Source organism: Coturnix japonica, chromosome 11 (assembly GCF_001577835.2).
Source record: "Coturnix japonica isolate 7356 chromosome 11, Coturnix japonica 2.1, whole genome shotgun sequence".
NCBI lineage: Eukaryota > Metazoa > Chordata > Aves > Galliformes > Phasianidae > Coturnix > Coturnix japonica.
The window spans coordinates 16,835,351-16,862,631 of record NC_029526.1 but is presented as its reverse complement, the minus strand read 5'-3'; the positions used below and the strand labels follow the sequence as shown (position 1 = coordinate 16,862,631).

Genomic DNA, 27,281 nt, shown 5'->3' with positions numbered 1-27,281 from the left:
CCGCCCTCCAGGGGGACGCTCCCTGGGCAGACCCCGGGGGTCCCACGCGCTCGGTGGGGCAGGGATGAGCGGAGACCCCCGCGCCGCTGTCGGGTTCCCACGTGGCACCAAACGGTCACATCTACGTCCCTGCTGCTGGGACACGGGGCGTGGGGTGTCCCGGCACCGCGGGTGGGTGGGAAGGGACGGGGACAGGAGGGCGCAGCCCCCCACCCCGCTGCAGGTGCCCAGCGCTGGGGTTACGCTGCGGCCCCGTTACCTTTCAGTGCGATCGCAGCTCCCGGGTGCTCTCCTCGCACAAGTGCTTCCCAAGGTATAAATAAAATTTCCTCCTCCTCCGGCACAGAAATCTCCTTGTTTGCAGTGGCAGAATTGCAGCCAGACGCCCAGGGAGCCGCATTAATACAGACTTCTCATTCAAACCCTTCCTCTGGCCGTCTGCTCCAGGCCCTGGCAAAGCACAGCCGGTACGGCAGCATCCCGGCGTGCGCCCGCAGCCCGACACCGGCACCGGCTGGCAGCTGAGAGCGCAGAGCAGCGCCCGACCGACAACGAGGACAATGCGCTCCCGGCCACGCACGCACCCAGCTCAGCTCAGCTCAGCTCAGCACAGCACGGTGCTGGTGGCTTTGCTGGGGGTGGGGATGCAGCCCGGTACCCCAACCTCGCAGGGCTGTGGCGCAGCAGCACCACGCACCCCCAGCTGCAGGGTGACGGACCCCCCAGGGACCCCGCTGTGATCCTGCAGCCCCCTGCCCTGTTCACCCGCCCTGCCCAGGGGGTGCAGTGATGCTGCAGGTTTGGGGTGTCCCCTCACTGTGGAACCCCTGGGGGCTGCCCCGACAGAGGGAGAGGGGTGACCCCGGTGCTGGGATGCCCCAAACACTGGTGCACCGCGAGGCCCTGCAGCCCCCTCAGCACAGAGGAGGTACAGTGCAGGTCCTTTGCACTATCAGATAAGCAGATGAAGGGTTCCAGTGCAGGTGGGGTACAGGAGCTTGGCAACACCATCTCCATTTCCCTCTTCTCTCCTGGGAAAATCACTCAGATATGGGGAAAATCATGTTTTGAGTCTGATTCAGCTGCTCCTTCCAGATATCTTTTTCCTTAGCCCCTAAAAGTCTCTTGACCCCAGGGGTGGACACCCAAATCCCACAGCAGGCAGGGGCTCTCCATGTGTCTCATGGCTGAGATGGCATGAGGGCATTGTACGGCTCCCAGAAACAGACAACACACAGCAGAAGGTTTCTCCTTTTAATCTCACACCCCCGTTCTGCCCCAGCCGAGGGGCACTGGAGATGCTCCATGCCCTCAGCACCGCTGTGGTTTCACCATGGCTGACACCTGCTGAAGGCAGCCTGAGGGCACAGCAAACATGTCTCCTCCAGGGAGCAAATTCACACAGCACCAGAGCAGGAAAAGTGGCTTTTTGCAGGGAATGGCTCCCAGCACCCGCTATGGCAGCACCACGATCTTCTTCTCCAGCACCTGCGGAGGGAAGAGGACGCTCCTCATCGCCGTGTCCAGCTCCTCCAGTGCCAGCTGGGCGTGCAGCACGGTCGTGCCATCGGGCTCAGCTGCCACCACGTGCTTCAGCAGGCGGTACAGGTCCCGCAGCACATCCTGCAGCACCTGGGGAGAGAGGACAACAGTCAGAACCCACAGGGGCCTCATCAGCACCTGGGGTGGGCCCCAAACAGTGCACGGCAGGTGCCCCATCCACCTGGCCAGCACCAGGACATGGCCCTGTTGCACTGCTGATTCACAACACTCCCTTCACATGACTCAGTTTCTCCACACGCAGCACTGCATGATCTCCCCAAGCCCCCAGATCCCTGCAAGGATGCAGGAGATGGGTGCAAGCTGGGCAGCCCCGGCAGCAAACCCAGTGGGTACAGTGGGTGAGGACAACCACCAGACTGCAGCACCAAGTCCCGGGAGAGAGCAGCACCCATGGGGCCCCATGAGCAGCCCCAGTGACCTGGCAGCTGCAGGAGGCAGCGTGGGCCACAGAGTCACTGCCTGCAGAGGGGCACTGCAGGAAGCAGAGCTGCTGGGGATTCCAATGGGGAACCGTCTGCTTCCTTCCTAGGAACTGAATCCCAACATGCTCACTGCTGGGAAGGAGGGAGGAAGGCAACAATGACCTTAGGAAACCTGATCCTTTCCAGGTCAAAGTATCCATCACCAGGGCTCCAAGGGCAACTTCCCACAGCTTCCCAGGACCCAGCATTGCTTGTCATCATGTCCCCTCTGCCCCAGGAAGGAGGATACTGTGCTGGTTACTCCTCAGTGGTTGAGCACACGGCACACAGACACTGGCACCAAACACCCACAGGCAGCACCTGGCAGAGGTTCTGAGGCTGCTGGTTTGTTGAGACAAGCAGACATGGGCTCAGGAGGAGTCACGAGCGGAAGATGCTCTGTGTGGCTTGGGGAAGATGAAGCAAGTCAAGGCTGTGATGCAAAAACATCACTGCGTCACATGTCTGTGTCCTTACAGCCCTCAGCTTGGGCCCTGGAGCTGGAGGGGCTATCAGTATCCCCAGCCCACTCGTGTCCTATGGTGGATGTGCTGCATGTCTGCACTGGCAGATAATGCACCGGGGACTGGTGTGTCCCCACATGGCTGCACAACAATCCTGAGCTGCTCTGGCCTTTTCCAGAACTGCTCTGCGCACTCCCACCGCAGGAAGGATGAGAATGGGGGGAATAAAGAAAAAGGGCAGCTTTGGTGCGAAGAAACAGGAGATAAGGAAACAGAAACAATTGCAGTGAGGGGCTGTCACTGTGCTGAACTGGGCTGTTCCTGCTGCTGGCTGTGCTGGTGCTGAGAGCACTTTTTATAAGAGGATGAGTCGGTGCACCCAGCCCAGCCCTCTCCAGGCTGTTCCCACCAGGAGCACAGCACACGCTGCTGCTCACACCAGAATCAGCAATAATGCAGGCACAGAGCCTGCAGCTGCTCAGGTAATTATAGCTCAGTTCATTTTCTCTTAACTTGCTGCAGCTGCTCCACACACTGCAGCCAGGAAGCTGGGAGGCACTGTGGGGCAGGAGGGGGCCCTCAGGGCGAGCGCAACCACCATGAGTGGAGGTGGTGCTGGATGTGACAGCCCCTGGTGGGGGGCACCCCCAGTTCGAGGGGAACAGCCTGGAGAAGGAAGTTCATCCCATGTGCACCCCCAGCCCCCTCCCTGCTGCCCTCCTTGTCACTGGGGCGGGTGACACCCCCGAGGAGCTCCATGCTGTGGGAATGGACTCACCTCAGTTGCCTTCTTGCTGAGCCCCCGCAGCAGCAGCACCACCACGTGCACGGCCGCCCTCCTCACCTCCGCCTCAGGGTCTGTTTTAGCGATGGCCGTCAAACAGGAGGACACCTGTGAGGATGGCACAGGGAGATCAGCACGGGCACACAGGGTGGCCTGGTGGGGACAGCATGTGGTTCTGATACTCAGCTTATGGCCTGAGGCTGGTGGATGGGGATGGAAAACCCTCCCAGCACTTCCATCCTTCAGCAATTCTGCTCTATATGCACTGCTGCTCTGTAGCTGGGCAGCAGCAGCAGCTCACCAAGAGTTGGGGCGCTTTGCTTGGGGCTGGGACAGGCTCTGCTTGTGGTCAGTGGGCTGCAGAGCAGAGCAGTGGTGAGTCACACACTCAGGATGGAAATTCATCATCAGTAACAAAGCACAGAGGCTTTTCCTGAGCCAAGAAGAGGATGCAGCCCTGCGCTCTTCTCCTTCCAGCTGCAGAGCTGCAGGCAAACCGTCTGCCTCACTGCAACGGTGCAGAGCACTGAAACAGGGGGATGGACTTCTGCAGCAAAAATGGGAACTGCTGCAAATTGTGCAGAGCATCTGGCATTATGAGCGCCAGGGTGAGTGGTGCAGCTGATGCTGGCACCGTGCCGGCTGTCAGCTGTCACCCTGAGCATGGCAGCAGGTGAGGGAGGCAGCGCCAGTCCCTCTGCAAAGCTCACCCACGTCAGAGGGCACCGAGCCCAGCGGGACTGCAGTGTGCTCCCGGGTGACACACAGTGTCCTTAAAAGCCCGCAGGGAAACCCTGCTGCCAAAGGGTTGTGCTGCCCTGGAAGCACCGAGCCCCACTGCCTGCAGAGCACTGAGCACCTCCCTCTGCCAGGGGAGCGTAGTGCAGACAGACGTCTTTCAGAGCTTTAAGAAAAAGTGGAGTTGAAGGAACCTAATTAAACACCCAGTGACAGCAGGGAGAATTAGCAGAAAGAGCGCGTTCCTGAAATAGCTGCATGTGTGGTGCATTGGCATCTCATCAAATGCTGTCATTACCCAATTGATGCGTGAGCAGCAAGAGGGAACTCAGGGGAAAAAAAACGGAGCTCAGTGTCTGTGCTTTGCATTCCCTCCAGCCCTGCACTGGCACAGCTGCTGAGCCCTCATGGCAGCTGCAGGGCATGGGGGCACAGCTCTCGAGATGCACAGATGCAGACTGGCCCCATACAGGCCCTGCAGCACCCACAGCTTTGCACACCTCACCCCATGGCACCCATCCGAGCAAGGGCTGGGGGCCGCTGCCATCGCACTCCTGTGGGCACAGAGCTCTCCCCATCAGTAGTAAGCAGAGGGATAATGAGGCTTCATTAAAGGGGAGGAGGTGCCTCTGGCAGGTACAAAGCATGCCTTGAGGACTGTAGTGAGATGGCTATGGGAGGAGAAGAAACTGCTGTGTTTCCTTGGGGCTGTCTATCATTTCCCATCACAAGAGACATTTTAAGCTATTTAAGGAGCTTTCAGTGCTAGAATTTCCCAAGCACTTGCTTCAGAATGAATGACTTTCACACTCTAATAGCAGCAAATATCATTCACATCCTCTCCCACAGTAAGCAGTGAACAAAACCATGCTGCTGTGCCCCCAGCAGTGACTCTGCCAGCAGCTGATGAACCACCCTCATTAACACCCCCCAGGAGGATGCCCCTGGGGCCGATGGGGCTTCAGTGCTGCCCCCAGCCTCTGCCCCCACCAGACCCTGGCTTTAGGCCCTGCACCCAGCACAGCCCCTGCCCAGATGGACCATCTCCGTCCCCAAGCAGTGGGAAGCAGAAAGTGACAGTGACTGTTGGAGAGGGAGCTGATACCTCGTGGATGACAGAGCCCAGCTGGAAGCCGAGTCTCTGGCACAGCTCCCCCAGGTTGGAGAGGCTGCTGGCACGCAATGTGCTGTCTGGGTCCCGCGCTCCCCGCAAGAAGGCGTGGATCAGGGGCTCCCGGTGCTTGATGACCATATCCCCTGCAAGAGAGAGCAGAACATGGGTTGTGGCAGTGCCAGATGGTGCAGTGTTTTGACCGCAAGGAGATGCAGGAGCCCCATCCTGCACTAGAGCTTGCTCCCAGCACTGCTCAGAGCAGCACCACCCCCTCAGCTCTGCATCACACAGAATGGCTGGATGTAACACCCAGGGCAATGCTTTCTGCCCAGCACAGTGAACCATGCTCAGAGCACGCTGCAGACAGACCCCTAATGGTGACCCACCGTGCTGCTGGGAACTCACAGATCTTTGTCTGGGGCTGCTCAGAGCACCACAAACTCCCCCAGTCTGCCGCTGAGCCTTTCAAATAGGTGACATGCTACAAACAAATAAAATAGAGTGTGAAGGCCCAAATTCTCACATCACTCAATGCGCAGAGCCCACACCCAATTAGCACACACAGACACAGGGAGGTGTGAGCCAGCTAATTAGGAACACTGAGCGTGCAGCCAGTGACCTGCATGCACAATTAACCAGTGCAGAAAGATGCTTAGAACAGCAGCCCGAAATGCTCCCAAATGCGAGGGCACCTTCTTGCAAGAGCAGTTCCCATTGAGCAGAGACTGCTTTGATAAGGATTAACCTGAGGAGGTATTTGGGATAAATGAGGAAACCAATGCTCGGCACATGGGGATAACCTATGATTATGGCCACGCTGCCTTGATGTCCTCCCCAGTCCTCCCATCAATACTATGTAGGCACCACTCTGGTAGCACAGCAAGCAGCAGCAGAGAGGGATGGGGACAAGAGGGATGAGGACAAGAGGGATGGGGACAAGAGGGATGGGGACAAGAGGGATGGGGACAAGAGGGATGGGGACAAGAGGGATGGGGACAAGAGGGATGTGCAGCGGTCCCTGGGCACAAGGCAGCAGCAGGAAAGCAATGAATCACTACAGTGCCAGAAAGCAAAGCACTTCTGGAAGCACCAGATAAATTCTCCATCTCAAACACATGAAGCTTTGCAACAAAAACAACTCGGTGCAATTTGTTCTATAAATACACAGGCGTGCCAGGACACAGCACAGCCCACAGCAAAGGCGCCGCTGCAGGGAGGAGAGCCCCGTGGTGCCGCACCAGCCGCTCGCTGCCAGTAGCGCTTCAGGCTGTGCCCATGCTCAGTCCCCAAGAGGAGGCTGCTTGGGGCCATGCTGGCACTGCTCAGCCCTGGCACAAAGGGCTGGGGCCGTGCTGGAGATGGGCGATGCAAAAGTGCTCCTGCACTGGCCATGCCAAGGCTCAGCCTTGCCATGCGCACACCCCAAGTGCACCCCTCACCCAGCCCTCCCCTTGGGGCCTTGGCTGTGGGCAGTGCAGCCCTCTGTCTGATCCTCCTCGCACCTCCACACCTGAGATCCTGGCTGGGATCCTGGTTGAGCTCCCTGTACCTGCAAGCATAGCTCCCGCCCCCCTGCTACATGAGGAGGCATCTTTAAAGGAAAAAGTATCTTTGAAGGATCCAAACGAGCTATGAGCAGAATAAAACCCTGACACACTGCAGCGCAATTATGTTATTATCTTAAAAGAAAGGGCCCTTTGCCAATTGCTGCTCATGCCTAGAGCCAAGAGATGGTTCCCGCAGTGAGGAGGGAGGACGGAGGAGCTGCTGGCAGCAATGAGACAGGCCAGGAGCTGTGATGCTTTCTGCCCTATCAGCCCTCCCCTGCACGGGGCAGATGCACACAGATGTTTCTCCATCTGGCACCACTGCTGGCTTAATGCACAACTAAATTCAGCACACCTTGAGCACAACCAAAGCCAGGAGGCACTGGGCAGGGAGTGCAGGTTGCTGTCACTCTGTTGGAGAGCACAGCAGCACGTGCCCCTGCCCAGCTCCACCACCACACTTCAAATCCACACCAGCTCAGCACATGGCAGCAGTTCCCCGCATGGGAAGATTTCTCTTCCTTTTTTATTGCAGCAGGACTCCGGGGCATACAGTCACTGTTCTGCCTGAACAAGCCACTGCTGTCCCGTGCAGCCATGCTGGGCAAGGCAGTGTGGACCATGCTGCATGCTTTGAGAATGGAAGCCAGTGGGGGATACCTGAGCTGGGGGATCAGAGCAGGGAGGGCTCGGGGCACTGTGCAGAGATTTGTTGTGGCCTCGGAGTCCTGGATAGGAGCATTTCCTTACAGTGCGACCATTACGGGCAGCAACAGATTGGACTGATTAGCAGGAAGACTGGGCAGGTTGCACCTTGTCCCCAGGTTCCCAGGAAGAAGGGTGGCACAGAGCTGCCACCGTGCTGGCAGATACCAGTGGGAACGGTGTGAGGGCTGGCTGCCAAGCTGGGGGCTGGCTGCAGCCCCAGTGCTGCCTACGTTCCTCTCCAGCCTGACACCTCAACAGGAAGACGTGGGGCTGGAAGGGCACAGCTCATCCCCTATGGGACGGGGCTGCTGGCAGCCCCACAGCAGCAGGGACAGCAGCTTCCTCCTTCCCTTTGTGCCCTGGGAACACCAACAGCCTGCTCTCATCAGCCTCATCTCCACGGGAGAAGCACAAGGCGTTTTAGGACATGTCCCAACAGCAGCTGCCGGGAAGGCCTCATCCAGCTTTCATCCCTCAGCCCTACATGTCCAGGCGCTTCCCAGTGTTCTCCAATCCCAGCATTGGCTGCTGAGGGTGAGGGGGAATGGCTGTGGGATCCGCACCCCCACTCCTGCCCTTGGGGTTCAGCTGGGAAGCTCCCGGTGTTGGGGCAGGATCCCAGCTCCTGTCAGGCCATGTCCCCCAGGCAGGATGAAGGCTGGGAGGCCCTGGGGACCCGCTCCATCCATCCTGTATGCAGGCGGATGGGGTTTTCCAAAGAATTCCAGGCCTTTGAGCAACACACCAAAGCCTTGGGCTTATTTTCCCAGCAGTGCTTCCCAGATTACCCCTCTGCCCCTAGTTCTGCATGGGTACCTTCAGCCTAACCATGCCCACAGTGGGTTCAGCCCCATTTGCTAATATCCTAAGTGATATCACATACAGCAGGGACCCACAGCCTGAGCTTTCAAATACCCCAATCCAATCCTGCACCTGCTTCAGGACAGCAAAAAGCTCTATGTGTTTGAGGTGGGGGAAGGACAGGAGAGCAGTGTCCTGCAGCATCCTGCAAGGGCTTTACAGCATCCTAGTGGGAGAAGAGAGCAGCCAAGGACTCACCCAGCGCCCGAGTGACACGCATCAGCACCTCGCCCAGCTTCATCCTGGTCACAGCAGCTGCTGTGTCCTCTGTGCCCTGGACAGGACACCCGTAGCGGGTCAGCAGGACGGGCAGGATCTGCTCTGGGTACTCACTGGACAGCAGGGCAGCACCTGGAATTCAAAAAGGATTGGGAAGGATGGTCCAGGGTTGAGCAGGAAGATGGCACACATGCGGGTGGCACTCCATGTGCAGCCAGGTACCGGTGATGTGTGCTGGTCTCCTGCCTCCACTGCAACAGGAATGGCTGATACAGGCTGGTGGCCACACCAGACTGAGCAGCACCCACTGTGGCTCTGCATTGCAGTGAGCCCTATCCCATGCTGCTATCAGGCCCAGTCCCACAGCCAGGTCGGTGCCAGAGCTCCTCAGCAGGAAGGAAGGAGGAAAAACCCCAGGATTTCACTCTCAAAAAGGCACAGACCCAAAATCCATTATAGGTGAGACAGTGATGGCCAGGGAAAGGGTGAAGCATTCCAGCAAAAGGCAGGAAGCCAAGCAATGCCTGTGTGCTATGCAAGGCCAGGTGACAGCCTGCTCCTCAGAGATGCCACTCCTGGCCAGGAGCAGCAGCTGCAGGTGATAAAACCAAACTGATGGGGCCATGTGTGGGGGGAACCAGTGTGGGACAGGTGCCACCACCCCTCCAGCTCCCAGACGTGCTTTGGGAGATGCAAAGGATATTGTGGTATGTTTTAGGCTCCTTGCAGGAATCCCTCCTGAGTAAATGACCCCCAGGTCTCACTGCTTGCTCAGCATTGCTGGGTTTTGGCTTGCAGGTATGCCCAGGCTGAACATGAATTCTGCACAAACAAGCATGTTGTGCCCTGCATGCTCAGCAAAGCGTATCGTGTAGCCCCCTCTGCACAAAGCCAAACCACCAAGAGCCCAGCGTAGAATAAGCTGGATGCCAAACTGAAAGATAAATAACAGTTGGCAGCAGGTGTCCGCTAATTACTGCTGGTTAATATTCATTGACCCAGTGTCTACAGAACAAGCCAGACATCACCCTCTGCAAGACACCACCACAGCAAGCAGCGGGCTGGGCATGATGCTGGGCACCACTTGGGTGCGATTCCCAGAGCCCAGTCTGGACTGTGCCCTCTCCTCTTGTGCAGCCCAGAGACTGGCTCTGTGCAGGGCTCCTCCAGCACCGAGGCTCCTGCATGCAGGCACTTCTATGGCCGTGGCACTGGGATGGGGAAAGGCAGCTGCTCTCCAGGGAAACGCGAATGGCAGAATTTGACTGTGCCAAAAACTGAGTCAGAGCGAGGGCTGAGAGTGAGCCCGGATCCAGCTCTCCTGCCCTCCAGGAACCTTCACCTCCAACCCAGTTCCTCAGTTATCACAAGGCAGCATGAGTTACCACCCACAAGTCCAGGCACATCCAGAGGGGCAGCGACCTCTCCTCCAGCATCAGCCATGTGTGCACCCGGTGCCGTGGTTCCCATCTGCACCCCTGCAGCAGCCGGCTCCCAGCAGCAGAACTGTGTGAGTTCTGTGTGCCCTGCAGGCACAGCGGGAGCCCCGAGCACCATTGGTGCCTCTCCTGCTGCTCTCTATCCTCACGTGTGGCACAGCATGGCACAGCACCCTACAGTACAGTGCAGGTGCCAGCACAGCACACGGTGAGTCACCACCACAGGGAACTGCGTCAGGGTTAATCACAGCCATAGCCGGGCTGCGAAACACAGAGGCAGCTGCACACCGTATATTAATCACTTGGGGAATATTTCAGCCTGCATTTCTATTTCACCTGCAGGGCAAGGACAAACCCATCCTGCTCAAGACCATACAGGCATGGAGAGGGAAGCATATTGATAAGATCGCTTTCCAAATAGGTTTGAAGGTTACCTACTCGAGTGCAGTGGAGACACAGGGGCAGTGCACCCTCTTCCTGTCCCCAGCTCACAGAGCCGAGCTGCCTGCCCACCAGCTCTGCCTCCAGCGCAAACCCAATCCTGCCAACAGTTTCCTCTCCCATTTCAGCCATGCCAAGCTTGCAGATTGCTTGGGGTCTCCCAAGGGCTCCGGTTATGTTTAGGGAACAACTTCCAAATTACCTCTGCTACTTCACACACACACACGAGACAGCAATCTGAAAAGGCAGCCCATTACACAGACACCTAAACCACATCTGGGTTTGGAAGCTCCTCCATGCAGATCACTGCAGTCAGCCCAGTGCCACATTAGAAAAGCAGCACAGGGAATAGCTGAATGATGAACAGGCCAAGTCCCAGGGGTCTGCAGGGAAGCAGCAGGGCTGGGGGCCCAGCTGTGAGGGAGCTCCAGGCATGCAGAGCTTCCTCCTCCAAGCCCCTGCTCCAGCTATCATGCAGCCTGGGCTCTACAAGAACGGCAGTGCAGTGCCAGCACCAAGTATTCCCAGCCCCAGTTCCTGCCTGCATAGATTTGGTGCCAGAAGCACGGACTTGGTGCAGGGACAGCACTCAGCTCCTGCTGAGGAACCTGTGCTGGGCACCCTCACCTCTGCACTTGCAGCTCTACTGAGGATGCACACTTGTGGTCTGTGCACATTAGCAGTTAAATCAGACAGTAAATTAACTAATTACCCATTGACTAAGCACGAGGAGAGCTCCAGCTAGATGAGGCCCAGGAGACGGCACTCACCAGCTTCAGGACATAGGAGCAGAGCCCAGGGAAATGCCCAAGCTCTAGATATCCCACTCCTAGTAACACTGAGGTCCCTGGGAAGGTCTGGCACAGGGGGCTGTGCTCTCTCAGCTCCCAGCCCATCCACACAGCACTGCCATACAGACCACACAAAGCATAGCACCACGTACAGATGCGGCACTGCCACTTGCACACAGTGCTGTCACTCCCCAGCGCTACACAGCTGCCCTCCCCCAGGTCATGAGTTGCTCACCTTGAATGGCAGAAAGGTAAACAAAGGAGTCCTCGTGCTGCACGTTTTCTAGGAAAACCTGTGAAGATCAAGCAGCAGATTTGTTACCAGCAGCTGGAGCCCTGCAGCAGCCGAGCACTGACACAAAGTGGGTGCTGCCAGCTGTTCTGCCCACAAGCTTCACCATCCACCCCATGCTTTTGTCACAGGGGATGGTGATGGTACGAAGACCCTGTACCTGTAGGATTTTCTCTTGAATCTGAAGTGCCTCCGGGTCCCTCTGCGTTATCAGGCTGGAAAGACTTCGTAGGGCAGCTGCCCGGACAGGAACCTGGGGGTCGTAGGCTGATAGAAGCAGCTCACGGAGCTGAGCTGGGGCTGAACTCTCAGCACTTGGGGCTGCAGCAGGACCTGCAGCAGAGGGCTTCCCATGCACAGTCTGCTCTTCACTCTCTCTGGGAGCCAAGGGGCAGCTGCAGCCATGGCCGTGCTGCGGCAGTGACCCACCAGCTCCTGGGCTTTGGCAAGAGGCTGCGCCAGCTTCTGTCCTGCCTGGCCCCAGCTTTTTCCCCAGCACGCTCTCAGCTGCAGTGTCAACTGTCTCAGCGGAGAAGGCGCCGTGAGTGCAGATGGCGATGCGTAGGTCTGCAGCCAGCTCCTGGATGACGGGGTCAGGGTGGGTGCAGGACACCTCCTCCAGCAAGGGCAGCAGCCGCTTCAGGACAGCAAAGTCACTCGACTTCAGCTGCAAGGAAGGGAAAAGCAGCATTGGCACCATTGTAACAAGGGGCTCACGCTGGCACGGGGTTGCTCCCTCACGATGCTAGTGAGGGGTGAGCTGGGGGCAGGAGGCGTCGTACTCTGGGGTTAAATATGTTGTGAGACTTTGGCAGGGGGAGCTGTACGGTGCTGGTGGCATCTCGGTAGCCCTGCAGGAGAGTGGGGCTGCTGAGCACTGAGGGCTGCCCCACCCCAAGATCTGGTGACCAGGGCATCACATCTCAGTGCACACAGCAGGGATCTGTTGCACTGCCCCAGCTACTTTGTGCCTGCAAAGTGAAATCCCAGGTTAGCAGCAAACGTATCAATTGCAGCGCCCTCCCTCTCTGATACCACCTCAATAAGCTCATTGTACAGAGCTCCAACAGAGCAGAATTCTCTGCTGGGAAATAAAACACTTTGTGCACTATGTTACATGGTAGCTTTCCCAGCTGAGAATGAACAGTGTGTCAGGGGAGAAGGTGAGAAAGCAGCAGGCAGGGCAGGCGCTGCAGGAGCTCCCAAGGACACCTCCTCATCCCTGCACCAAGCAGCACCCCAAACACCGGGAGCCACAAGCACTTCACAAAGATAGATGCTTGGCCCTGATGCTAAGCCCAGGCCTGGCACCGATAGCTCTGCTCATCCCACAGCACTCTTGCTGCCCTGCCAAAGCTGCAATCCCCTGAAGGAAGCAGCACGCAGGCGGTTGCAACGTGCCAGGCAGCCCGGCAGGGTTTGCTGGCACAGCACGCAGCCCTGGGGGCTGGGGAGAAGTTCCTGCCCTAACCTGGATTTAGGATTGAATTGCTAGATCCCAGGAGGAAAAGCTGCGCCGCTAAGGAGTGAAAAGCAAAGCTTTACCGGAGGTTTCAGGGGAGCATTTGGATGATTATGTAAAGACAAAAAAAAAAAAAGCAACAAAAAAACCCCACTTGGCCATTCAAAAACAAACAGCTTTGCAGCCACTCCTGCTGCTTCCAGCACCAGCTGCCCTGGGAAACCTTTTTCATTCAATCCACTGGCCATGTTAAGTCGCTTCCATTAAGAAGAGGAGGGAGCAGGGTCTGGCCTAGGAGGGGGCCCATTAAGGCTGCTCTGGGACCACCAGCGAGGCAGGGGCTGCCTGGACCAGAACCAGCTCCAGGCTTCGCATTTCTGCAGCCAGGCCAATGGAGTACGGGGGTGCTATGGCCCCTCAACAGCCTCAGGCAAACCCTCCAGCCCCACGCTGAGCACTCAATTTAGCCCCAGGGCTGCACATGAAAATGCAACGCTAGGGGCCAGGCGAAGGCAAGGCCCCAGGCCAGGACCCTATGGGCGGCTTTGCACCTCCTCTTCCTGCACATCAACTGCCACAATATGCTCATTAATTACATGAGAACTGCTTTTTGCTCTTGCTCTAATTGTAGGACACTACTTGTTCTCCCCTTATTTGTGAGCACGCCATGTTTGCTTTTTAATTAAATGTCCCTTTTCCCAATTCTAGGAACGCTGCTATTAAGACAATAAATCATCTTCTTCCATTAATGTCTCAATTTTCCTTTGGGCAAGCCCAGGGATGAAGCAGCTGACTGCTCAGTGAAGTAAGTACAATGGCTTCGCGGTGCTAATGAACATTAGCACTCTGCAGTGCTGGCTGACACCACAAACCCACAGCTTTTACAGAGGATTTTCCAGAATGGTGCAGCCTACATGGAGAGGTTCACCATGCTCAGACAGAGCACGTAGATATGTAGGGGTGCAGAAGATGATAACGTAAGGAGACTGTGATGCCAGTGCTCCACCAGAATCTTTAGGAAGCAGATTTTGGATGAACAATGAGCATTTCTATGCCTCTTCCCACACTGAAACAGCACTGTGTCCAGGACACTGCAGCCAGCAGCACATGAAGATGATGGGACAGGCATCACCCTCCAAGCAGCAGCACATGAAGCCTGCAGGCACACCTGCAGGGCTCACTGGGTTCCACCCCCTCACCTTGCTAAGAGCACACAACCTTTTGTTTGGCTGCTTTCTCATTAGGAACACATGGCACTGTAAAGAGCTTGGTTAAACGAACAAAGCAAATAGTAGGAAGTGGCTCCTGAATGCCAGCAGGACCCAAAGCAGCACACACATGTGTGGGCAGGCCAGTGCTTCCGAAAGAGATAACTAGGACCATAAAGAGTGTGGCAAGGATCCCAGGGCTCACGCCAGCTGGGCTCTGAGTGCCATGCTGGCAAGGGACCCTTGGCTGTGCTCCCAGGAAGCACGCAATGCATGTACACAAACGGTATTCAGGAAACCCAAACCTAACGTATCCCAGTGGGGTCAGCATCACCTCCATCTGCCCAGTGACAAACTGTGCCTGGACACAGGGCTTGCCCCACATCTGCTCACCTGCACAGCTCCGCCAAGCATGGCAGCCACCAGCCCCATGGCCATGCTCAGGGTCTGTGCTTCCACTGCTGTGCTGCGGCCCCGGGCCAGGCTGACGCACGCCCGCTGAAGTGTGATGGCCACGAACTCCTCCACCTGCCAATGGATGGGAGAACGGTTAGGAAGGGAGGTGGCCCCGGCATTCCCAATCAGCCCCAGCAAGGAGCTATTGTAATGCCAGCCTCGCCAGGGAGCCATGGAGAGCTGGGGGCCAGCCAGGATCCTGATGAAGCCCATCTGCAACAGGAATGCAGCATACTGGGGCTCTGCTGGTAGACATGTTTGAGTCCAAAACCAATGCCATTCCCCAGACCCAGACACCAGCACAGCCCTCAGTCCTGCCCTCTGAACCAGCAGATGAAATTCACAGGGAGAAGCACCACATGGGGAGAGGCAGCCAGGCTCGGAGCTCCTCTCCTCTCCCCCACAGCCCTCCCTTGGAGGGAGGAAACCAGTATTTGTGAAACATGAGACCTAAAATCCAATGCTACCATCCACTTCCTGAGACACAGCAAACAAAGCTGAAGCAGAAAGGTGCTGACAGCCTGGCCCATAAACAGTCACAGCAGACTGGCTGCCGCAGGGCTGGATGCCTCTGCCCAAGCTGGAAAAACAAGGCTGTTGCATGGGAAGATGCTGGGGAGCAAAATAGGGCTAAGAGGGAGCAAAGGGGATAGAGACAAGTAGGGGGAAATGTGAGAGGTCCCTGCAAGTTGTGCTGGAGAAAAGTTTGAGCTTTGCAGACTGGCAACAGCCCCAATTTGGTGTACCAAAGGGCTCCGCAACAGGAGAAAGACAAACCCAGTATCAGATATCATGTGCTGCACACACAGCTGGCACTCAACACAGCCCATTCACCGTGTGTGTGTGTGTGTGTGTGTGTCACACTTGGTGATTTTCTCACAGTGTTTTCTCTCCAAGCCAGTGATGATCTCGCTTGGCTGACTTTGGCCTTCTCAACACTTGGCACCAAGATCTTTGATCCCACAGGCTTCCTGCGTTTCTAATGGAGCTTGAAATTAATACTTCTTTTCCTTTGTCTGCTCTGGGTGAACTTGTTGACTGCAGTGGGAGCTGGGTGCTCATTCACGGTGGGAAAAACATGAATTAGCAGTTACCACTGCTTAACACACTTGCTGCAAAACGAGAGGAGCCCTTTGGAGTAGCTCCTCCTTTGGAAACAAAGCAAGGGAGCAGCAAGGCACTACTACAGCAGCTCCCCATGCTACCAGCCTCCTGCCAGCACAGCAGGTACCGTGTGTAAAACATAATCCTCATTGCAAGGGCTCAAAAAGCCGAGCAATGCCATCTTCATTACATCCTCTATTGCAGCAGAGAGCAGGAGGTTGGCTCTGAGAGGCACAGGTACCTCCTGGACTAATAGGACCAAGAAACGTGCTGTTAAACAGCAAGAATGAAAAAAATAAACAGGCAAGAGCAAAAACCAGGCGTTAGCAATTGCTCTCATAAAATAGCGACCCACAAACTGAATGGGTTGAAACTACACTCAATGCAAAAAGAGCAATGTCCCATACAAGCAATCTATACACTATAATACCAAAAATTAAAGAAACACTAACATCTAGAAGGGTAAAAAATAAAAGCCTGGAAGATGAAATGCTGGGTGACGTTTCTGTTTTATGCAGGAGACCACACTGCATTAACAGTGCCACACCAAGGAAATCAAATCAACCTCATCAAACTCAACTGTGAGGGGGAAAATGGAGAATAAATGTGCAACTGAGGGGGTCCACAGCTGCCTCCAACCTCCATCTCTGGGCTCAGGCCCCATATGGAGAGATCCTACTTGCTCTCATTCCGTTCTACACAGTTACACACTGCAAAGCAGCTGCAGCAAGAACAAAACCCCCTAAGGAACCATGTGCTGCAGAAAATGCTTAAGAACACAGCTATGCAGCTGCCTGTTTGAACCTGAGGGGCTGGTCCTTGAAATATGACCCCCAGTGTTTACTTGTAGGTTGAAGTATAATGGCTTTTTTGTCTGCACTTTTTTTTTGGTTGCTTCTTTTTACACCAGACCTGCTGGATCCAGAAACTCAGCAAAGCCCCCCTCCCAAGTTTTGACTTGGACAGCAGAGCTGGCAATGCTCAGGCCTGTGGGTTAAGGAGGGTGCAGGCACATTGCTGGTGCCAGGCTGAGCTGGGTGTTGCAGCAACCACCACCGTCACTGCTCTGCCACCACGGGGCACAGCACAAGAAATGCCATTGTTCCAAAAAGAAAAGTGAGAAAAGCTGTGCAAGAAGTGACCTGCTCTGCTTCAGGAAGTCATAGGTAACAACCAGTGTAATCAGGTCATTGAGTTTAAAAAGAACAGGATGAGGAAGTTAAACATGCAAAGCAGCTGGTTAAGCATTGCCTTGGTGCACAACAAAGCCAGGTGCAGGATAGGAATCTCCTTCAGTGCCACTGCAGTGTGGGCTCAGGGGTGACAAAGCACCACATTCTAACAATCCTTTGAATTTACAATAATTAATACATTTTACAGCTACTTGTTCAGGAAGACATCTACAAGAGCATGACCATGGTTAGGCCAGTCTTGACAACAGGGCACCCCACTCAGTACAGGTGGGTTGCACCAGAGCAATGCCACGAGCAGCCAACATGCTGACAAGGGAGAGGGGACACAATATGACGTCTGTACCACACTGCGCACCCGGAGCCTCTTGCCAGGTTGGGGCACAGCTGCAGCAACTGCTGGAGGTCGCTGTAGAGATGTGCCAAAAGAACTGGCACCACTACATAGACACACAGCATGCACTTGCTGGAAAAGCCTGCCCAGTGTAGATGTCTTCAAGTTTTGCTAAATTTTGGGAAGTGAATTTTACTCAAAAAACCATGAAAATTTGGAATTTTTATGACCTATTCTCTTGGTTTTCAATACACAGCCATAAAAACATCTGCTGGCTGCTCCTTCCTGCATCTGCAACTTACTCTCCTCCCTGCTGATACAGCACAGGATGGCGTTTTGTTCAGCCTCTCACAACTGACTCAGTGAACTGCTTTTCTTGGTCACATTCTAGTTTTCTCCTGCTGTTTCTCAGCAATTCTGTACCTAGAACCCAGGGGCACTGAGTGCCATGCTACGTGCCCCAGCTGCTGCTCCCCCAGGACTTTACCATCACCCACCTGAGCAATGTTGGTGAACACAGTGTCTGAGACGCTCTCACACAGTGTGGCCACGAGCTGCAGGACCAGCAGCTTCCTCTCCTGCCCAGCACTGTGCTGCTCCAGCTCCAGGAGGCTCCGTCCAGCCACAGCACCACAGCTCGTCACTGCCTCATCCTCCGCAGCCACATGTGTCAGTGCCTGATGGGAAGAAGCAAGGTGAGGTTGGACACAGCAAACCACATCCAGGTGCATCACAGCCCCTTTGCTACCTGCCCCAGGGAAGCCATCCCCAGGGATGCTCCCCCACCAAAGCTCTCACCTTCAGGCAGTGGATGAAGAAGTCTCCGGCCAGGCCACTCTGCTGGCAGTGAGACAGCAGCTCCACTAAACTCTCCACGTGGCATTGCTCCAAGGAAACCTTCTGGTAAAGGGCCTCATCTTCATCACTGAAATAGATTTCTATACTTGTGAAAGCCAGTAACAGTAACAGGACAAGCTGAGTTTGTTGTGTCCCCAGTCATAGGAAGCAGAGGGAATAAGTCCCACACATGCCACCCAAGGGGCAGCCTGTACACTGCATCACCCTCAGCACCTCTCCATGGACAGCCTGAGTTTTGGGGCACAACCAGAAAGTGTGTGCCTGGAGGCAGCAAACCCAACTACTGCTGAGTTCATCTGGTCTACATGATCACACACTCAGCTTATTAATTAACCTACATTCATTAAAAGAATAACATTAACAGAAACCATCAGCACAAAACACACATTCAATGCAACCATACTACCCTAGCACTAGTTAATTCATGCAGCAGTCATAGCAGACACAGTCAGAACAGACAGAGGCATAGCCATTAAGGAATAATTTTAAATTACATTCAGTTTAAACAGTGCAAACCCCAAGGCAGACCTTCTTCTAATTCAGGTCAGGAAAAGATTGAAATGAAACCAGAATGAGCACATTTCTATGGGGTTTTGTTACACTTGTAGTGAAATGGGCACCTGCAGCTGCTGACACACCCCTGCAGCAGACAGTGCTGGCAGGAGCTGTGTGCTCTGTGTGCTGGGTACCGCTACTCTGTGCTCACATGTGCCACACAACATTGCTGCCTCTATTTGAAGTGAACAGGGGCTGAGCAGCCCTCAGTTGCATAGCTGGAGCCTAATGGCTGTCATTTATTCACCACATGGCCATGCTCTGACTCTATATACAAAGGCCATCTGCAAGAGCAGGAGGGGGGTTTGGTTCCTGGCTCAGGTACTCTGGCATCACTGAGTCCTTGCTGTGACGGTGCCACCTGTGCCTGAGGGATTCCACCAGCTCCATACAAACGTGGTTGGCCACAGGCAGACAGGCTGAATGTGGAATAGGTGTCTGCAGTGTGCTGGGACTGATGGTGCACGTCCCCTACCCAGACACTCAACAGCCCAGTCCTGGGACTCTGAGGCACACAGTGAGTGTGTGCTAATGCTCAGACTGTGCTGGTTTGCCGTGCTGACAGCCAGGGCACTGCACTGCGGAACCACCAAGCTGGTGCATACAGCCTGACCGCTCACCTGCCTGCTGAACGAGACCAGTGGGGACAGCATTGCCAGCCTCACATCCCTAGAAAAGGCCCTGGGTGCTGGGTGATGTGGGGCACTTACACTCACATGCCCCAGCAGCCCTTACCTGATGGGTTCCTCCACTGCGACAGCCACGCCGCCCTCACTGCCCACACAGAAGCAGCAGTGCGGGTGGAGGCGGCGCACATTGCTGGCCAACCCCACGCAGCCCTCCAGCACACACAGCGAAGTCTCCCTCTCTGACTTCTCCAGGAACCACAGCAGCACCTCCTGGCACCGGGAGCTGCAGGGACAGAGACAAAGCAATGGTGACCTTCTGCTGCCCGCTGTAGCCCTCCCTGCAGCGCGCAGCAACACTGCAACGTGACGGCGTGTCTGAGAACAAAGGGAAAAGCATGAATACTCTGCAGTGAGCACAGACTCTCCTTGGGATGCTCTGGGAGGAGAGATCTGCCTAGAACTGAAGGCATTTGCGTCCATTTAAAGAGGAGCTCAGCAGTACATTCTGTCATTCTAGTATTCACAGATGGAAGAATGTAGGCCCTCCAAGATTTCAGCCCAGCCAAGCAGAGAGCACTCTGTCTGAACAGTGTGTTTGTACAAGGACAGCCACTCACACGCAGTCTCAGTATGCTGCACGCGATGCTTCATGCCAATCTGACAAAGCTCAGAGCTGTCAGCCATGCCAAGAAAGAGGAAGGAGACAGGGAGCACTATAAGGTGGCACGGAAACCCCTGCCAAGTGAAGATGCAGGTTAATGAGATTGAGTAGCAGTGCTGTGCCAGGGGTCTGGAAACTTGAACGCTTCCAGGCAGCTGTGGTTTTCATCACCCCTGCCAAATTCCTGTGTAGAGAGAGAAGCTAACAGTGACTGCTCACCCAGCAGCAGTGCTCACTTGGCTTGTTCTGAGAACTTGCCACAGCACTCGCTACTCTTTGAAGTGATTAATGAAGTCTTTAATAATAGCACAGACCTTATAGGGGAAACCTCCAGTACCCACGTGCCAGTACCATGAAGGCATCAATGTAAACCCACCAGAAACACAGGTACTAGAATGGCCCAAAGTCAGAGCAGCCCAGGAAAAGCCTGGGAGGAGAACAGGGAGAGGACAGACAACACCTGGTGACCACTACCACTGCCAGCACAGCCAACATATGCAATGTTCACCATTGCATATCAGTCATGGGGGAGCTGGGCACAGCGCAAGTGACAGTTGCCAAGAGGCAGGTCCCACATGCACTGGAAAAATGATCCCATGTAGCAAAAATATATTTTACTTTCTAATCCACCCCCTCAGATCCTTACAACACCCAGCCAAGTCCTGGCATTACCAGCCCTGTCTTGGGGCTGGGCTGCCCTTGCTGCACACTGCAGTGAGGTAAGCAGGGCTCCCACAGGGCACACCTGCCCAAACACCTGGGCTTCAGGGAAGACAAAAGTGAAGACAAGAACTGACTCCCTGGGCACAGTAAGGTCATGCACCATGCCTAGGCCTGTGGCTACTGCCTGTTTTTAATAAGCTTTTCAGGGTAAGAAAATTGGTCTCCACTTCTATAAGCATCCATGTAGAGCATGCACTTTAGAGCCAGGCAATAAGGAGAAACAAAACCCCAGAAGAAGCTGTGCACAATCCTCCCTTACCGTAAGTATGACACATTCTGCTTGGCAAAGGAATAGAGGGAGAAAACCACTCCCAGGACTGACTGCAAGGATCTCAGAAGCAGGCTGGAGCTGTCATTCCCAACCACGTATACCTACAGAGAGAGAAGGGCACATGAAGTGTCAAACTCTTGAGGGATGGCCAAAGGGGGACAGAAGGTATATCTGCAATGACACCAGAGGGCATGGCACAGTGTTTACAGCCTCCACTTCTTTCAGCCCATCCTCCCTGATTATGTATATCCTGCATTAAAAGCAGCTTCCAGCACCATCTTTCTCTCAGCATTTACTTAAACACAGCAGGGTTCCAAGCTGCAGGAACACTGCAGCAAACTCAGGAAGGATGCTGCTTAGGGGTCAGGTCACAAGCTATAGAGAGATGCAATAGACACCTTTGAGTCAGCATATCTTAAGGAAATTGCATTCAGAGCCAAATCCCAAATACAAAGATCGGTCTCTAGTGGGAGCTGAGGTGTGCTATACTGATCGGGCTTGGAGGATGCAGTAGGACCACATTCCTGCCCTCTGCTTCAAATAGTACCTTTCTGAACCACTGGAAGCACCCTCAGCCAGCTGCTACCTGGGCACTACACACAATTCCTGCTGCTGCTCAAAGAGCAGGAAAAAGCAGCCTCTTCTTATTCTCCACATGACTACCAGCTCAGAAGATGTTGTCCTTTTAACAGAGCGCTCCCTATACTTCCCGTCCGCTGGGGATACAGCAATGGGGCTCTGTGACAGCCCAGGTATAGCACTAGGAAGGACAGTGTCTTGGTAATTCTCGTCCTGCTGTACTGATGCAAACCAATGTTTTGACTTCCCTAATCCCCACGGAGCCACCTTTCCTCACCAGAACCTTTTGAACACAAAGCCTCCCTGATGAAGCCTAAAGGATGGTTTCCCACTCCGCATCAAATGACATTTGCTAGGGAAGAAACCCCCACAAATGGCAGGCTGGAGCCTCCATCACTAATCTCACTGCTGTCAGGTCTAAAGCACTGTGCCATTAAGCAGGGATCCGCCCCAAACTCCAGCAGCATTCTCATTGTGAGCAGCAGCCACAGAGCAGCCCTCCAGACTGGTCTCTGCCTGCCAGCTAGTTGCAACAGATCATTAGTACACAAAATACTACAACAATCACGGCATTTAAGAGCTTAGGCTGCCTAGGGGCATGCCAGTAAGCCAGTCACCCACTTCTTGAATTCCTGGGCTTGAGATGTCCTTCACTGCTGGAAAGTGTCCAGCTGCTGTCAGGCAGCACAGTACTGGTAACACTGATGGGAAAAGGAGGCACGAGTGGAGGTTTTAGAAGTGGTCCTCATCAAACAGCCCTGGTCTTCCATGAGACAACATCTCTCCCTCCAACACCAGAGCTCAGATCTGTGCCACTGTGCTGCAAGGGACCCCTTCTACGTGGACAGAAGCATTTTCCAGTGGGGAATAGATTGGTGCCACAGAGATGGAGATGCTCTCTACCAACATCAAAGGCAATAATCCTAATAATCCTTGCTGGAAGGAGCTACAGGTGCTACACATACAATGTCTGGCCCATAAGACATCTCCTCTAACATGGAAAGGGATCTGTTACTGATGAAACCAGACTGCAACCAGCCCTTCTGCAACAAGGCCCATGTTTCTGTCAATTTTGTTGAGCCATCCCCAAGCCCCAGAACCTGATCAGAGACCCAAGCACCAGGCAAACAGCTGCCAAGCTCCAACAGCCCCCTGTGCTGCACAGAGCAGCACTGAGGATAGATCACTGCCCCCAGGCACGGTCCTGTGCCACGAGCAGCTCCCAAAGGCAGATCAGCAAACAACGCTGCAGGACACCCAGCAACAGCTGCTGATGGATTACACACCCACAGGTTTTAAAATTAACATCACGCACATAGAAATCCACGTCACGAGGTCAGGCTAGAAAGGTCCCTGCAAAGCAGGCTGCTCGTTTTTCCTTACTTAACCCTCATCACTTTACCTTGCCCAGTGGAAGGAGATGCACTGTAATTCCCTGAGCCACCATTCGTACCAGCAGGAGATGGACCGCTGAGGACCCCCAGTGGGCACCAGCTGCGGTGCCCATCACAACATGCCTCTGATGCTGATAGGTGAGACACGTCGATTTTGCCAGGGACTGACATGGCAGCACCATGGGACAGATCCACCGAGGATCTGCAGTCCCTCCAGTGTGGTACTTCATTCAAAGTTATTCTGTGCAACTCCAGGCCTTGCTTCAGCACCAGCACTGCCTGAGCTGCTTGTTTTGCTGTGGCCTAACACACACACCCTGCACTGCTCACAAAGTCACCAGTCCTAGAGCACAAAGTCACCAATCCTAGAGCACAAAGTCCTTCCTAGTCCTAGAGCAGCACTGTCATCTCCCCACAGCCCAGATCACACAACTCTACCTTCCACACAGCTGCTGAGCTCTGCCTCTGTCACCAGCACTGTCCCTGCTGACAAATCTTCCTCTGCTATTTCTGAAACAAAGAGGAGAAAAATAAGTGCCTGCACGTACTGAGGAGTCCCTAATAAAATGTCAGCCCCTTGATGCCAGCACCAAAAAGCCCACAGATAATCCTCCTGCTTACCCTCCATTAGGGGAAAGTATGGGAGAAGACAAGCCCTCATTAGCCATGCTAAACATCATTGTGCTGCTGTAAACTCTGCAAGGTTACAGTCAAATCAAAGCAGACCCTGACAAATTATACTTTGAAGAACTGCTCGGTCAGTGTGGGAAACTGATGGCTTCCATCCAGAAGACCAGAACTAGACTGTCAGAATGGAAGAGGCTGTCAGAGAGCTGGCAGAAGCCCCACTATTTGACCTCACACTAACATGAGCTAAGTGCTAGGAAACACAATGCACACAGACACCTAGATAGACCACAACTAACAGAGCTGGGCTTGCACCCTCAGTAGCAAAGTCACCAGTGCATGAGAAAATCCTGATGGAAAAACAAAGACCAGTGGAAAGACAAATCTGATCCTTCCCTGCTCCAGGGCTCACCATGTCCCCTCACCAGCTGTTACCTGCTGCATCTGAGCAACGGAGAAGCGGAGCCAGCAGAGGCTGGAGCAGATGCTTCTCTGCCAGCTGAGGGTGCTCTTTCGCCATGGTGAGCAGCGTCGTGGTGGCCACTCTCTGGAACTGCCGCGCTGTCAGTTTGTCCTGGATGTGCAGTAAGTCCAGAATCTGAAAGGAAAGCCCACGGTACCAGAACAAAACGTAGCAGCTGGATCCATGCAGCCAACAGCAGAGACTGAGCACCCCCCACAACGCTGCTTTATTGCACATTGGGCACAACACTCCCAGCACCGAGGAGCAGCTCTCTGTCCTACACACAGGAGGTGCTTCTAGGCAGTGTGAGCAGCCAGGCTCAAGAAGGGTGATGTTCAAGCACTGATAACACAGATACTGTGCTGAGAGCACTCCTACTTTGCATTCACAGGCAATGAGCAGGCTGTGCGGAGGGTGGAGGGCAGCACCTACCTGGGGGCACACGTGTTTGTAGTAATCCTCCAGGGACAGGCACTGCTGAGGGCAGGAAGCCAGGATCTTTGCAACCACATCACATTTTCTCCAGTCCACAGCTGCTGCTTCAGCATCAGTGCCACCTGCCCCACACACACAGACAAGGTCAGCTCAGCCTGACTGCAAACTGTAAGGCTGCTTTTGGCTGAAGTCAAACATTTCTGGCCAAAAAAAAAAGGCCTTTTAAATTTTATTAACCTCCTCAAACATCTTTCAGGAAACACCTGGGAAAACTATTGTCCAAGGCCTCTGACTCTAGATAACAACATCTATAAATATCTCGGTGTATGAGAAACAAAACAGGGAGGCTGTGCTTGAATGGTTCATGCTGCCGGAGTCCAACAGCATCGCCATGTTTAGAAACAAAATCTATCCAAGCACCTCAGAAGCCAGTTTGGCCTAACAAAAGTGTTCCCTATATCGGCTTCCCATGGGATGAATCGTCTCAGACACATCATTAGAGTCGTTTAATCTGCAACCCTGGAAACGAAGAGCTGCTCCCAAGCACCCAACTCACCGCCAGCTCCCTCCATGATGCCCCGAACCACAGCCTGAAGCCCATTGGGTCTCATCAGCCGCTCGGAGAGCAGCTGGCCACAAAGGCGACGCAGCCAGGCTGGAGACCGAGCCAGGGCTGGCTTTGTTTCTTCCCCAGCAGGACCACTCTGAAAGGAAACAAAGGAGCGAGCTGAGGAGCCAATTCTCAGTGCACATTTGTGGGCAAGCCCTCGCTAACAGGCAAAGCAGCCTGCGTCCTGCCCCACAGGACTTGATACCACATAGGAGCAGAGGTTGGGAAACATTTAAAATCACTTCATCCAGGGGCACTAAGCAAATTAAGGCTTAATGAGAGACACCAGCCTTCCCGGGAGCATCCTGTCATAGAGAGCTTTCCTCCTTTAATTAAAACCTCCCAGGATCAGGCGGCAGCTCTGTCTCATTACTGACACGGGGGCTCAGGGGATGAGTCAGGTTCAATGTACAGAAGGGGACAGAAGTGGTGAGTCCTGCTCCTGGGCTGCTAACCCAGCTAACACTGCCCACATCCTTCTCCCCGCTGCTAATAAGGCGGGCTCTGAAAAGGCCACAGACAGCAGCAGGACAACTCTGTGTCACCAGAACTGCTGCAAAACCTTTCAGGTGCCTAAACAAACCCCACACCTTGCTGTCTGCAGGTACCCTGGGACATGGTTGAGCAGCTGCCCCATGCAAGACAAGAGGCAACGGCCTTAAGTAGCACCAGGAGAAGGTTCTGCTGCCTGGTACCTGCTTGGGGCCGCCCTGCAGGATGAGCAGCTCCCGCACTGCCAGGGGCTGATAGACACGGTCCAGGACGTGCTGCAGGGCTTCCCGGCTCTGCGCCCGCTCCGCTTCTGAAAGGCCCTGGAAAAACACAAACCCTGAAGTGGTGAGGGCAGGATGTGAGCACTGCACAACCACAGCGGGCACCCAGCTCCACACCGTGTGTGCAACAGAGCTTTAACCTGTTCTTTCACACTGAGACACAGCAACGCTGAGCATCCCCAGCCCCAGAACCGCAGACCCCGGGACACACCTCGCACAGCGCGGCGGGGCCGTGTCCCAGCAGGCAGAGGCTGCCGAGGAGCGGCCCGAGGTGCTGGGCGAGCAGCGGGACCCCGAGCGCGTTGTGCCGGCACAGCTGCAGCAGGGCGGCGGTGGCGGCGCGGAGCCGAGTCCCGCGGGCGGCCCTTGGGGACGGTGTCGGTGCGGGGAGCCCCGGCGGCCGCCCCACGCCCGGCGGCAGGTACGGGACCAGCCCCAGCCCCACCGCGGCCCGCAGCGCCCTTCGCACCGCCCGGCCCTGCGCCGCGCTCAGCGTGTCGGCGGCGGGCGGCGGGGCGGCCCCGGGGGCGGCGGCGGGGGAGGGAGGAGCGGCGGACAGAGCCACGAGCCGCTCGGTCAGGCACAGCAGCAGCGCCAGCACCGCGCACGCTGCGGCCCAGCCCGGCTCGGCCTCGTCCCGCAGCCCGGCTGCCAGCGCCGGGGCCCGGCCCAGCACGGCGTCCCTCAAGCCGCGCAGCGCCGCCCAGCCCGGCTCCTCCTGCAGCCGCTCCTCCAGCAGCGCCGCGTTGCCCCGCAGCTCCTCCAGCCGCAGCGGAGCGCCGTCATGACCGGGACCCAGCAGCAGCTCCAGCGCCTGCAGCACCCGGCACGGCTCCACCGCGCACAGCGCCATCTTGGAGCCGCCGCCGAGGGGCGGGGCGAGGCCTGGAGCCGCCATCTTGGGCAGGTCGGGGTGGGCGGCGCCATCTTAGCCCCGTGTCGGCACGGCTCCCACCGCACGGTGTGTCTGTCGGCACGGCTCCCACCATCCCGGTGTGTCGGCACGGCTCCCACCATCCCGGTGTCACCGGCTGCAGCCGGGACAGGAGCGGCTCACCCTGGAGCTGCAATAACCTTGTTGTGATCAGTGTGTGGGGGAGCACTGCGGGGCGAGGCGAGTTCCCAGCGCTGCAGCCAAACAGCCCCCAGATGTTTGTATGTCAAACAAACAGATAAAGCAGAGCACACACAGCAGCTGCTCCGCTGGGGCTGGAACCGGGATGGCTGCGAGTCCTCGGCTTGTATCCCTGGTGGCTGAATGCACGCAGGCGCTGCAGGGCGCGGTGTTCTGCTTTCTATTGCCTTACAGGGCAGCGAGCAGAGCCCTTACAGGCCTGGGCAAACATCAGCGATCGCAGCACTGCCTGCATTGCAGCCCCACGCTGGTCAGTGGGGCACAGTATCACACACAGGGTGCAGCTCCTCTGATAAGGCACTTGGGTGCAAGTCCAGTTTTCGCACCATCTGCTGCTCCTCCCTTCCTGTCCAGGCAGGGAGTAAAACCTTGAGTGCTGTTAGATACGGCTG

At 55.5% G+C, this 27,281-nt stretch overlaps 1 protein-coding gene across 1 annotated transcript; it reads right to left on the bottom strand.

Moving 5' to 3' along the window:
* Positions 1-1,240: 1,240 nt before the first annotated feature.
* On the bottom strand, positions 1,241-26,771 carry TANGO6 (transport and golgi organization 6 homolog). Its single transcript, XM_032447146.1, has 18 exons — positions 26,741-26,771; positions 25,966-26,681; positions 25,677-25,793; positions 24,928-25,075; positions 24,369-24,493; positions 23,909-24,071; positions 23,277-23,356; positions 20,862-20,974; positions 19,325-19,501; positions 17,975-18,101; positions 17,674-17,853; positions 14,486-14,620; positions 11,583-12,089; positions 11,366-11,423; positions 8,439-8,591; positions 5,116-5,267; positions 3,267-3,380; positions 1,241-1,632 (listed from the first exon to the last, which is right to left on the bottom strand). Exons 1-18 carry the CDS (start codon positions 26,769-26,771, stop codon positions 1,456-1,458), a joined length of 3,273 nt encoding a protein of 1,090 aa, XP_032303037.1. The 3' UTR covers positions 1,241-1,455.
* Positions 26,772-27,281: the final 510 nt, after the last annotated feature.

What these genes read in the sequence shown, in the direction of transcription:
- TANGO6 (XM_032447146.1), bottom strand. Translation starts at nt 26,771, where the DNA reads ATGGTGGGAGCCGTGCCGACACACCGGGATG. An exon ending in TGCAGGGCGGCCCCAAGCAG is followed by an intron (nt 25,076 to 25,676) that starts GTACCAGGCAGC and finishes GTTTCCTTTCAG; the next exon opens with AGTGGTCCTGCTGGGGAAGA. An exon ending in TCTTCATCCACTGCCTGAAG is followed by an intron (nt 17,854 to 17,974) that starts GTGAGAGCTTTG and finishes TCTTCCCATCAG; the next exon opens with GCACTGACACATGTGGCTGC.